General features: G+C 47.6%; 1 protein-coding gene across 3 annotated transcripts in view; it reads right to left on the reverse strand.

Moving 5' to 3' along the window:
* Positions 1-13332, reverse strand: part of LOC139275691 (junctional adhesion molecule B-like) — a 103889-nt gene that overhangs the window by 48318 nt on the left and 42239 nt on the right. For all 3 annotated transcript variants that reach the window (XM_070892865.1, XM_070892866.1, XM_070892864.1), the window contains exon 2: positions 3005-3070. In XM_070892865.1, the coding sequence (XP_070748966.1) occupies positions 3005-3070 (66 nt within the window). The remainder of the gene's footprint in view (positions 1-3004; positions 3071-13332) is intronic.

Below are 13332 nucleotides of genomic sequence, written 5' to 3' on the forward strand. Positions count from 1 at the left end.
CAGGCCATTCGTCCCTTTGAGCCTGCACCACCATTCAATATGATCATGGCTGATCATGCAACTTCAGTACCTCACTCTCACCTTCTCTCCATACCCCTGATCCTCTTAGCCATAAGGGCCACATCGAACTCCCTCTTCAATATATCCAACGAACTGGACACAACAACTTCCTGTGGTAAAGAATTCCACAGGTTCACCACTCCCTGGGTGAAAAAGTTTCTCCTCATCTCGGTCCTATATGGCTTATCCCTAATCTTTAGACTGTAACCGCTGGTTCTCGACTTCCCCAACATCGGGAACATTCTTCCTGCATCTAACCAGTCTGTCCAGTCCCGTCATAATTTTATATGTTTCTGTGAGATCCCCTCTCATTCTTCTAAATTCCAGTGAGTATAAGCCTAGTCGATCCAGTCGTTCTTCATATGTCAGTCCTGCCATCCCGGGAATCAGTCTGGTGAACCTTCGCTGCACTCCCTCAATAGCAAGAATGTCCTTCCTCAGATTAGGAGACCAAAACTGAACACAATATTGCAGGTGAGGCCTCACCAAGGCCCTGTACAACTGCAGTAAGACCTCCCTGCTCCTATACTCAAATCCTCTCGCTATGAAGGCCAGCATGCCATTTGCTTTCTTTACTGCCTGCTGTACCTGCATGCCTACCTTTAGTGACTGCTGTACCATGACACCCAGGTCTTGTTGCACCTTCCCTTTTACTAATCTGCCACCATTCAGATAATAATCTGCCTTCCTGTTTTTGCCACCAAAGTGGACGACCTCAAATTTATCCACATTATACTGCATCTGCCATGCATTTGCCCACTCACCCAACCTGTCCAAGTCACCCTGTAGCCTCTTAGCATCCTCCTCACAGCTCACACTGCCACCCAGCTTAGTGCCATCTGCAAACTTGGAGATATTACATTCAATTCCTTCGTCCAAATCATTAATGTATATTGTAAATAGCTGGGGTCCCAGCACTGAACGGCACCCCACTAGTAACTGCCTGCCATTCTGAAAAGGACCCATTTATTCCTACTCTTTGCTTCCTGTCTACAAACCAATTCTCTATCCACGTCAATACATTACCCCCAATATCATGTGTCTTAATTTTGCACACTAATCTCTTGTGTGGGACCATGTCCAAAGCCTTTTGAAAGTCCAAATACACCACATCCACTGGTTCTCCCTTGTCCACTCTACTCGTTACATCCTCAAAACATTCCAGAAAATTTGTCAAGCATGATTTCCCTTTCATAAATCAATGCTGAATTGGACCGATCCTGTCACTGCTTTCCAAATGCGCTATTATATCTTTAATAATTGATTACAACATTTTCCCTATCACCGATGTCAGGCTAACCGGTCTATAATTCCATGTTTTCTCTCTCCCTCCTTTTTTAAAAAGTGGGGTTACATTAGCTACCCTCCAATCCATAAGTACTGATCCAGAGTCCATAATATTTTGGAAAATGACTACCAATGCATCTACTATTTCTCGGGCCACTTCCTTAAGTACTCTGGGATGCAGACTATCAGGCCCCGGGGATTTATCGGCCTTCAGTCCCATCAGTTTCCCTAACACCATTTCCTGACTAATAAGGATTTCCCTCAGTTTCTCCTTCCCGCTAGACCCTCGGTCCCCTAGTATTTTCGGGAGGTTATTCGTGTCTTCCTTAGTGAAGACAGAATTGAAGCATTTGTTCAATTGGTCTGCCATTTCTTTGTTCCCCATTATGAATTCACCTGATTCTGACTACAAGAGACCTACATTAGTCTTCACTAATCTTTTACTCTTCACATATCTATAGAAGCTTTTGCAGTCAGTTTTTAAGTACCCTGCAAGCTTACTCTCATACTCTATTTCCCCCCTCCTAATTAAACCCTTAGTTCTCCTCTGCTGAAGGAGGAAAGAGAGGTAGAGAGGCTGAGAGGTTCAGGCAGGGAGTTCCAGAGCTTGGGGCCCAGGCAACAGAAGGCACGGCCACCAATGGGTGAGCGATTATAATCAGGGATGCTCAAGAGGGCAGAATTAGAGGAGCGCAGATATCTCGGGGTTTTGTGGGGCTGGAGGAGATTACAGAGATAGGGAGGGGCTAGGATATGGTGGGATTTGAAAACAAGGATGAGAATTTTGAAATCAAGGCGTTGCTTAACTGTGAATTAATGTAGGTCAGTGAACAATTAACCTGTTCATTTTGAATGAGTTTATGCCTCTGCCAAAATAGCAGGCAGGGGAATTCCACACAAGTGTTCATGACGAACATCAAACCGCATGATTGACACATTTCATATTTTTAAGTAAATGAAATCGGCAATTCATCTTTTGTTACAGGCACAACAATTATAGTTACTTGCATTTATACGAACAATGACGGATAGGTAAAGACCATTTGCTCCATGGAGCCTGACCACACAATTTCGATACCTTGTGTATCACAACATACACACTCTCCATCCCACCCGAAACCATGTGATCTCCTGGGAGAGGCAAAAAAAGATTAAAAACCCAGGCCAATTTGGGAAAGAAAAATCTGGGAAGAGCCTCTCCGACCCACTGAGGCGATCGAAACGAGTCCAGGAGATCACTCTGGCCATTAAATTCCCTGCAGTACCTGCCTTCTGTATATAGTACTACGTTAACGTAGTAAAACACCCCATGGCACATCACATGAACGTTATCAAACAGATTTTGACACCGAGCCACATAAGGAGATATTACGACAGGCGACCAAAAGCTTGGTCAAAGAGGCAAGTTCTAAGGAGCGCCTTAAAGGAGGAGGAGGAGGAGGAGGAGGAGAGGGGTAGAGAGGCAAAGAAATTTAGAGAGGGAATTCCAGAGCTTAGGGCAGCTGATGGTGGGGTGATGGAAATGGGGTTTGGGCAAGAGCCCAACTCATTGAATGGCGGTGCAGGCTCGAAGGGCCGAATGGCCTACTCCTGCACCTATTTTCTATGTTTCTAAGAGGCCAGAATTGGAGCAGCACAAATAAAAGTTCGCACTTACTTTCATGCTCGTGCACTTCCACGTCTTGATCTGAAGATACGATGGTGACCGCTTGGCTTTGATGAACTGGAATCAGATAAAATGGAAGTGTCACTCAGCAAGGTTGTCCTCAGCAGTACAAGCTGCAATGTTTTTGGATGTTGGTACAAATGCATTCTCACTGCCAACTGAACCTTTCATTGAATGAACTCAACGCACAGTTACATCCCTGGCACACTTAAAGACACTCAATATTTATGTCCTCCCCTCCTGCCTCCTATTCTGAAGGTGCTGATGAATTCCAGATTCCATGGGTACAACAGGAACTTGCATTTATATCGTGGCTTTAAACATTTCAAGGCGTTTCACAGGAACCTTATCAAACAGAATTTGACACCGAGCCACACAATGAGACACAAGGACAGGTGACCAAACATCTCATCAAAGTAGATTTTGTCGGAGCGTCTTAAAAGGAGGAGGAGAGAGAGGCAGAGGGGTTTAGGGGGGGAATTCCAGAGCTTAGACCTGGTCGGCTGAAGGCACGGCCGCCAATGATGGGGTGATGACGTCCTTGGTACCAACCCCTTCTTTACACGCGAGCCTAAACTGTGACAATTGGAAGACTTGTTAAACGGTCAATGGCATCCCAGGCGTGTACCATCCCATTCTCACCCGACCTCCACACTTACAGCAGGGTCACTGAACTGTGATCAGGAGCAGCTAATCTGGCTTATTCCCCCCCACTGTTTAACACACAGGTACCAAAGCTAATTGTCGTGCACCCAGCACCCTCGGATCACGTCTCAACAGCTCATACTGTTTTCCACACCAACGACTGGCTCCCACCGCTCTCCCCTCCCCCCCTACACTCTTCTCCAATGAGTACAGTTCATATCAGAAAATTATTTATACAGCCTCCATATTACAAAGAGGATTCTGAGGCACTGGAGAAGGTGCTAAAAAGGTTTTCATGGATGACACCAGAACTGAGAGGTTATAACGACCAGGAAAGTGTGAATGGGCTGGAGCTCTTTTCTCTAGAAAACAGAAGGCTGAGGTCTTAAAAATTATGAAGGTGTTCAATAGGGTAGATGTAGAGAAGATGTTTCCCCTTGTAGAGGAATACAAAACTAAGGGCCATAGATATAAGATAGTGACTAATAAAACCAATAAGAAATTATGCTTGTGAACAGCATCACACCGGATCACGTTCATCCAATCACGTTCTCACCTAACACCCACTTTCCAGTCATCATAGGCAGTCCCTCGAAATCAAGGAAGACTTGCTTCTACTCTAAAAGTGAGTTCTCAGGTGACTGAACAGTCCAATACAGGAATTACAGTCTCTGTCACAGGTGGACAGACAGTGGTTGGAGGAAAGGGTGGGTGGGGGAGTCTGGTTTGCCGCACGCTCCTTCTGCTTGGTTTCTGCACGCTCTCGGCAACAGGACTCGAGGTGCTCAGCGCCCTCCCAGATGCTCTTCCTCCACTTAGGGCGGTCTTTGGCCAGGGTCTCCCAGGTGTCGGTGGGGATATTACACTTTATCAACGAGGCTTTGAGGGTGTCTTTGAAACATTTCCTCTGCCCACCTTAGGCTCGCTTGTTGGTAGGAGTTCCGAGTAGAGCGCTTGCTTTGGGAGTCTTGTGTCGGGCATGCGGACAATGTGGCCCGCCCAGCAGAGCTGGAGCGATAGGATAACAGTCAAGGTCAGAAATTTCTCTCACCCCGCCCCGCAGCCAAAGTCCAGGAGCGGTGAGGACAACTGTAGACCCTGGTTGAGATCTTTAAAGGGGCCGCGCAGGGCCAAACACAATTAGAGGGGAGATTGGTTACCACTTATCGATCAGGATTGGAAACTTTGGCTGGTATTTCTCCTTCATTGCCAGGGTACTGTAACACCCCATTGAGATCCTTCACCAAGAACAGCTCACTCGGCACAAACTATGAATGAACGTGGAACCTGACTGGCTCAGTAACGCACCACATGGTGCAATTACTCACTGGGCCACCAGACTCCCACCTCATGCACATTGTCTCTTGAATATTTTTCTTTACATTGATGAACGCATCTTCATCTTCATCAATGATCCCACCTAAAGATAAGAAGAAAACTTGCAGTTCTATAATACTCCTCGCATTCAGGAAGACATTCTGAAGTACTGCGCACAGGGACAGGGAGTGGACTATTCAGCCATGTACCACGATCCCATTTACCCACAATAGATTTGGCAAGACATCAACAACAACCTGTATTTATATAGCGCTTTAACATAGTGAAACGTCCTAAGGCGCTTCGCAGGAGTATTATGAGATAAAAAAGATTGGTCAAAGAGGTAGGTTTTAAGGAGCGTCTTGAAGGAAGAAAGAGAGAAAGCGAGGTAGAGCGGCGGAGAGGTTTAGGCAGGGAGTTCCATAGGATTGCTTTCTCAATCCAGAGAGAGATGTGGGAGGGGGGAGGGCAAGAGATGTGGGGAGACAAGAGGGGGGATTGGAGGGGAGGGGGGGAACTCAGGAAAGATGCGTCACGTTCTTCCAACCCCCTTTATACCCACAGTGGATGAAATCCGGAAGTCACGACACGGTCATGATTCACTTCATAGCCAATAAACCAGTTAACAATCTGTGACCCACTCACGGTGCCCCATCTACGGCGGGCAGGGGTGGGGGAGGCATGCACTTGGGCTGCGGGGGGGGGGGCAAGGAACTTGGGCTGGAGCCAGGGATTTGGGAGGTGTTTGCCGGGAGCTCTGTCCTCTCTGACTGCTTGCAGGGGAGTTCTGAAGTCAGAATGGCTCGAATTACACTTTGAAAAGTCACTCAGAATTTGGGCTGGGCGGTTCCAATTACACATTCCAGAGAAACTGCTGGGTGCGGCTTATCCGCCAAGGGGACCAATCAGCAATCAGGTCATGTGACGATGGAGAGCCAATCAGCAAGAAATAGTCCAAATAACTGGATCCTTTTTTAAAAAAAACTACAAGCCAGCAGTTTCATGATTACCAATATTTAATTAACTGAATCCCAGCTGCCATGGTGGGATTTGAACTCATGTCCCCTGGATCATTAGTCCAGGCCTCTGGATTACTAGTCCAGTAACATAACCACTAAGCTACCATACCTGATGATTGCTCCAACGCAAACTAGGGTTGGTGAAAAAAAAGACGACTTTATACTATTCAAGGCTAGTTAAAGGCCAATCCTGATATTGGCGTTGTGGGGGGGAAGGTGAGTATGGAACTCCAGGTTGGAACAGGCATTAGTTATAAAAAGGCAAAACAAGATATCAAAGTTGTGTCAGCTGTGGCTCAGTTTGTATCCTTTGAGTCAGAAGGTCGTGTGTTCAAGCCCCTCTCCATAGACTGGAGCATAACATCTCGGCTGACTGAGGGAGTGCTGCACGGTCGGAGGTGCCACCTTTTGGACGAGACGTTTGCTCTCTCAGGTGGACGTAAAAGATCCCATGACACTATTTTGCAGGGGAGTTCTCCCGGGTATCCTGGCCAACATCACTAAAACAGATGATCTGGTCAATTTCTCATCGCTGTTTGTGGGAGCTTGCTGTGCACAACTTGGCGTTTCCTACATTACAACAGGGACCACACTACGAAAGTATTGCATTGGCTTTGGGATGTCCTGAGGTTGTGACAGGCGCTATATAATTGCAAATTCTCTCTTTCTATTCTTTTACAGGGTAGTTTTCTGTTCCATGGCATGTTTCTGTTTCAAGGTGCGACACCCAGTCCACAGGCAGGGGTCAGTTAGCCATTTGCATTTTATACCAGAAGGTGACTTAACTTTTATACCACAGGGTCCCTTGCAGGAGACGTTGCAGGAGTCAGTCACTCTGCAGTCTGGTGCTGCATTGAGAAGGCAACTGTTGTCCTGGCACACCGTCAGCAGCAACCCGCAGCATAGATTTCTCCTGCAATGATGGCTTTCCTTGAGGCCCAGGGCACCAATGACAGAAGTGTGTAGCTATATCCCGACAACAACCCTGTGGCACAACTGAACAGGAACGGCCTTCGTTCCACCAACGCACAAAGGGTATGCGACTCCCACCAGAGAAACAATAAAGTTTTCAATGAGCTGGAGATGATTCTTGCGTCCTCAAAACACCCAAATGTAACCCAGCCAATTGAAGAAGGGAGGTTGGAGGACTACTCAGTGATGGCAGCTCTCCTGCACCAGCTCGTGCTGCTCCCTGGAGGAGCATGCCTCCATGCTGCTCCTGGGCATCACCAAAACCAAAGTTGGACGTCACCAAAATCCAGGTCGCTGATTGGAGCGTGGGCAGGTACAGCTGGAGCGGGGGCAGGTACAGCTGGAGCGGCGAGAGATTGCGGAGGGATGCAATCGGGGCCCAGGGGAGGCGTGAGTTCAGGGCCCAGGAGAGGCGAGGGCCCAGGGGCAGCATGGGCCCAGCCCACACTGCGATATGTGCGCGCACTCGGTCCGTGCAGCAGAGCTGGTCTCCAGTCGTCTTGGTTAATCTTTACCACTGAACCAAGACCTAGCTCTGTCAAGCCCGTGTGGTGGCAGGTGTGCAATAGTCACCCCTCGTTAAAAAAATCCACGCACAGGCATCTTCCACCCTTCAACATGTAGTTCGGGACCTGGAATATTAGATCCTTCATTGAAACACCTGTGAACTCATCCCTTTTTGGTGTGGAAGCAAGTCATCCTCGATACGAGGGACTGCCTATGATGAAGATAGCAGCTGAACAATACAACTATGACCCCGCTGTACAACGCCTGTACCACAGCACGGAGCAGCTACAGGACAGAGTGCCAACGCATGGCTTCAGGTCGTTGGCAGTGGTATATATTCTGGAGAAAGTTGAGTAGCAGCCCTTCCCCTACATTCTTGGACCACCGAGGAGTTGGGGGTGAGGAGATTCCGGGGCGGGGGGGGGGGGGGGGGGGGGGGGAGAGAAAGAGCGGGAATGGAAGCTGCCACAACAGAGAGATCTGAAAATTGGATATTTCAAAAGAAATTTCTGAAAAGCGCTTGCTGAATTTGTAGACTATGCAGTTTAATTTGCTCTGGCACCACCTGATGTTTCACCCTCAGGCTGTTTCAGTACAGGTGATTTCGATGTGCTGTTCAATTAAGATTTTATAATTGCACCATTCAGCCTGGTTGTTCCTCCAACTCTCACCACCCAAGACTGTCAGACATCTTAAGGAGAAAATGTGCTCCATTGAATTATTACAAAACCTTGCACATTATAAAAAAGGACTGCATCTGGAATTCTACAACAGGTAGTAATAGGTGGTATAACATAGAAACATAGAAAACAGGTGCAGGAGTAGGCCATTCAGCCTTCGAGCCTGCACCACCATTCAATAAGATCATGGCCGATCCTTCACATCAGTACCCCTTTCCTGCTTTCTCTCTACACCCCTTGATCCCCTGAGCCATAAGGGCCATATCTAACTCCTTCTTGAATACATCCAATGAACTGGCATCAACAACTCTCTGCGGCAGGGAATTCCACAGGTTAACAACTCTCTGAGTGAACAAGTTTCTCCTCATCCCAGTCCTAAATGGCCTACCCCTTATCCGAAAACTGTGTCCCCTGGTTCTGGACTTCCCCAACATCGGGAACATTCTTCCCGCATCTAACCTGTCCAGTCCCGTCAGAATCTTATACGTTTTTATGAGATCCCCTCTCATCCTTCTAACTTCCAGTGCATAAAGGCCCAGTTGATCCAGTCTCTCCTCATATGTCAGTCCAGCCATCCCTGGAATCAGTCTGGTGAACCTTTGCTGCACTCCCTCAATAGCAAGAATGTCCTTCCTCAGATTAGGAGACCAAAACTGAACACAATATTCCAGGTGAGGCCTTAACAAGGCCCTGTACAACTGCAGTAAGACCTCCCTGCTCCTATACTCAAATCCTCTAGCTATGAAAGCCAACATGCCATTTGCCTTCTTCACCGCCTGCTGTACCTGTATGCCAACTTTCAATGACTGATGAACCATGACACCCAGGTCTCATTGCACCTCCCCTTTTCCTAATCTGCCACCATTCAGATAATATTCTGCCTTCGTGTTTTTGCCACCAAAATGGATAACCTCACATTTATCAACATTATACTGCATCTGCCATGCATTTGCCCACTCACCTAACCTGTCCAAGTCACCCTGCAGCCTCTTAGCGTCCTCCTCACAGCTCACACTGCCACCCAGTTTAGTGTCATCTGCAAACTTGGAGATATTACACTCAATTCGTTTATCCAAATCATTGATGTATATTGTAAAGAGCTGGGGTCCCAGCACTGAGCCCTGTGGCACTCCACGAGTCACTGCCTGCCATTCCGAAAAGGACCCGTTTATCCCGACTCTCTGCTTCCTGTCTGCCAACCAGTTCTCTATCCACGCCAGTACATTACCCCCAATACCACCTGCTTTGATTTTGCACACCAATCTCTTATGTGGGACCTTGTCAAAGGCCCTTTGAAAGTCCAAATACACCACATCCACTGGTTCTCCCTTCTCCACTCTACTCATTACATCCTTAAAAAATTCCAGAAGATTTGTCAAGCATGATTTCCCTTTCATAAATCCATGCTGACTTGGACTGATCCTGTCACTGCTTTCCAAATGTGCTGCTATTTCATCCTTAATAATTGATTCCAACATTTTCCCCACTACTGATATCAGGCTAACCAGTCTATAATTACCCGTTTTCTCTCTCCCTCCTTTTTTAAAAAGTGGTGTTACATTAACTACCCTCCAGTCCATAGGAACTGATCCAGAGTTGATAGACTGTTGGAAAATGATCACCAATGCATCCACTATTTCTAGGGCCACTTCCTTAAGTACTCTGGGATGCAGACTATCAGGCCCCAGAGATTATTGGCCTTCAATCTCATCAATTTCCCCAACACAATTTCCCGCCTAATTAGGATATCCTTAATTCCTCCTTCTCACTAACTCTCGGTCCCCTAGTACATCCGGAAGGTTATTTGTGTCTTCCTTCGTAAAGACAGAACCAAAGTATTTGTTCAATTGGTCTGCCATTTCTTTGTTCCTCATTATACATTCACCTGAATCCGACTGCAAGGGTCCTACGTTTGTCTTCACTACCCTTTTTCTCTTCACATATCTATAGAAGCTTTTGCTGTCAGTTTTTATGTTCCTGGCAAGCTTCCTCTCGTACTCTATTTTCCCCCTCCTAATTAAACCCTTTATCCTCCTCTGTGGAATTCTAAATTTCTCCCAGTCCTCAGGTTTGCTGACTTTTCTGGCCAATTTATATGCCTCTTCCTTGGATCTAATACTATCCTTAATTTTTTCTTGTTAGCCACGGTTTTACTCCAGACAGGGATGTACAATTGTTGAAGTTCATCCATGTGATCTATAAATGTTTGCCATTGCCTATCCACCGTCAACACTTTAAGTATCACTATTCTAGCCAATTCACGCCTCATGCCGTCAAAGTTAGCTTTCCTTAAGTTCAGGACCCTAGTTTCTAATTTAACTGTGTCACTCTCCATCTTAATAAAGAATTCTACCATATTATGGTCATTCTTCCCCAAGGGGCCTCGCACAACAAGATTGTTAATTAGTCCCTTCTCATTACACATCACCCAGTCTAGGATGGCCAGCTCTCTAGTTGGTTCCTCGACATATTGGTTAAGAAAACCATTCCTAATACAGTCCAGGAAATCCCCCTCCACCGTATTGCTACCAGTTTGGTTAGCCCAATCAACATGTAAATTAAAGTCACCCATGATAACTGCTGTACCTTTATTGCACACATTCCTTATTTCTTGTTTGATGCTGTCCCCAACCTCACTACTACTGTTTGATGGCCTGTACACAACTCCCACCAGCGTTTTCTGCCCTTTGGTATTCCGTAGCTCCACCCATACCGATTCCACATCATCTAAACCAATCTCCTTCCTTATTATTGCATTAATTTCCTCTTTAACTAGCAACGCCACCCCACCTCCTTTTCCTTTCTGTCTATCCTTCCTGAATGTTGAACACCCCTGGATGTTGAGTTCCCAGCCTTGGTCACCCTGGAGCCAAGTCTCTGTGATGCCAACTACATCATATCCATTAACTGCTATCTGCGCAGTTAATTCGTCCACCTTATTCCGAATACTACTCGCCTTAAGGCATAAAGCCTTCAGGCTTGTCTTTTTAACACACTTTGCCCCTTTAGAATTTTGCTGTAATGTGGCCATTTTTGTTTTTTGTCTTGGGTTTCTCTGCCCTCCACTTTTACTATTCTCCTTTCTATCTTTTGCCTCTGACTCCCTGCATAGGTTCCCATCACCCTGCCATATTAGTTTAACTCCTCCCCAACAGCACTAGCAAACACTCCCGTTAGGACATTGGTTCCGGTCCTGCCCAGGTGCAGACCGTCCGGTTTGTACTGGTTCCACCTCCCCCAGAACCGGTTCCAATGCCCCAGGAATTTGAATCCCTCCCTGCTGCACCACTCCTCAAGCCACATATTCATCTGCGCTATCCTGCGATTCCTACTCTGACTAGCACGTGGCACTGCTAGCAATCCTGAGATTACTACTTTTGAGCTCCCTAAATTCGTCTCGCAGGACCTCATCTCATTTGTACCTATATGCACCATGACAACTGGCTGTTCACCCTCCCTTTTCAGAATGTCCTGCACCCGCTCCGAGACATCCTTGACCCTTGCACCAGGGAGGCAACATACCATCCTGGAGTTGCGGCCGCAGAAACGCCTATCTATTCCCATTACAATTGAATTCCCTATCACTATCGCTCTCCCACTCTTTTTCTTGCCCTCCTGTGCAGCAGAGCCAGCCACGGTGCCATGAACTTGGCTGCTGCTGCCCTCCCCTGATGAGTCATCCCCCTCGACAGTACCCAAAGTGGTGTATCTGTTTTGCAGGGGGATGACCGCAGGGGACCCATGAACTATGTTCCTTGCCCTTTCTGTTGGTCACCCGTTCCCTATCTGGCTATGTACCCTTTACCTCCGGTGTGACCAACTCACTAAACGTGCTATTCACGCCATTCTCAGCATCGTGGATGCTCCAGAGTTCATCCACCCTCAGCTCCACTGCCGCAATGCGGTCTGTCAGGAGCTGCAGGTGGATGCACTTCCCGCGCACGTAGTCGTCAGGGACACCGGGAAGCATCCCCGAATTCCCACATAGTACAGGAGGAGCACAACACATGTCCGAGCTCTCCTGCCATGACTTAACCCTTAGATTAAACTAATTGGGCAACAACAATGTTAAACGGTTACTTACTGATAAAGAAAAAGAAAAAGAAAAAGAAAAACTACTTACCAATCACTTACCCCCTTGGCTGTGACATCACCTTTTGATTTCTTTCTATTTTTTTGCCTTCTCTCCCCGCTGCAGCTGCAGAAACCCGCCTCAGCGACGCCCCCCCGAGCCTCTCCACGCACCTGGAACTCCCGAGCCTCCTCCGACGCGTTGGGTCTTTTTATAGGCCTCAGCGACGCCCCTCCCCCCCCCCGAGCCTCTTCACGCACCTGGAACTCCCGAGCCTCCTCCGACGCGTTGGGTCTTTTTATAGGCCTCAGCGACGCACCTCCCGAGCCTCTTCACGCACCTGGAACTCCCGAGCCTCCTCCGACGCGTTGGGTCTTTTTATAGGCCTCAGCGACGCACCTCCCGAGCCTCTTCACGCACCTGGAATTCCCGAGCCTCCTCCGACGCGTTGGGTCTTTTTATAGGCCTCAGCGACGCACCTCCCGAGCCTCTTCACGCACCTGGAATTCCCGAGCCTCCTCCGACGCGTTGGGTCTTTTTATAGGCCTCAGCGACGCACCTCCCGAGCCTCTTCACGCACCTGGAACTCCGTGTAATAAGAAATTCACCAAGAAATCCAATGGGGAATTCAGAAGAAACTTCTTTACCCAGAGGGTGATGAAAATGTGGAACTGGCGACCATAAGGAATGTTTGAGGCCAACAGTATCGATGCATTTAAGGGGAGGCTAGACAAGCCTATGAGGGAGAATGGAATAGAGAGTTATGCTGATAGAGTTAGATGAGGAAAGACGGGAGGAGGCTCGAGTGGAGCATAAACACCGGCATGGACTGGTTGGGCTCAATGGCCTGTTTCTGTGGCGTATATCCGATGTAATCCTACGTAATGACCCTTTGCACCCAAGACATTATGATGCCAAAGTTTCGGTCGTTTCCGAAGGATCACTGAGCTTTAAGCTCTGGGAAAAAAAAAAATTATTCTCCCAATTTTCTCAGAAAGGCAGCAGACGGTTGTAGGGATCACGGTTCCATAGGAGCCAACAGCTCTCTGGTCCTGGTCATTCTGCAGGCCTTAGATCAGGTGGTGAGTGACCGTTAGCTATCTCACC

The sequence above is a fragment of the Pristiophorus japonicus genome, chromosome 11 (assembly GCF_044704955.1).
Source record: "Pristiophorus japonicus isolate sPriJap1 chromosome 11, sPriJap1.hap1, whole genome shotgun sequence".
NCBI classification, from domain to species: domain Eukaryota; kingdom Metazoa; phylum Chordata; class Chondrichthyes; family Pristiophoridae; genus Pristiophorus; species Pristiophorus japonicus.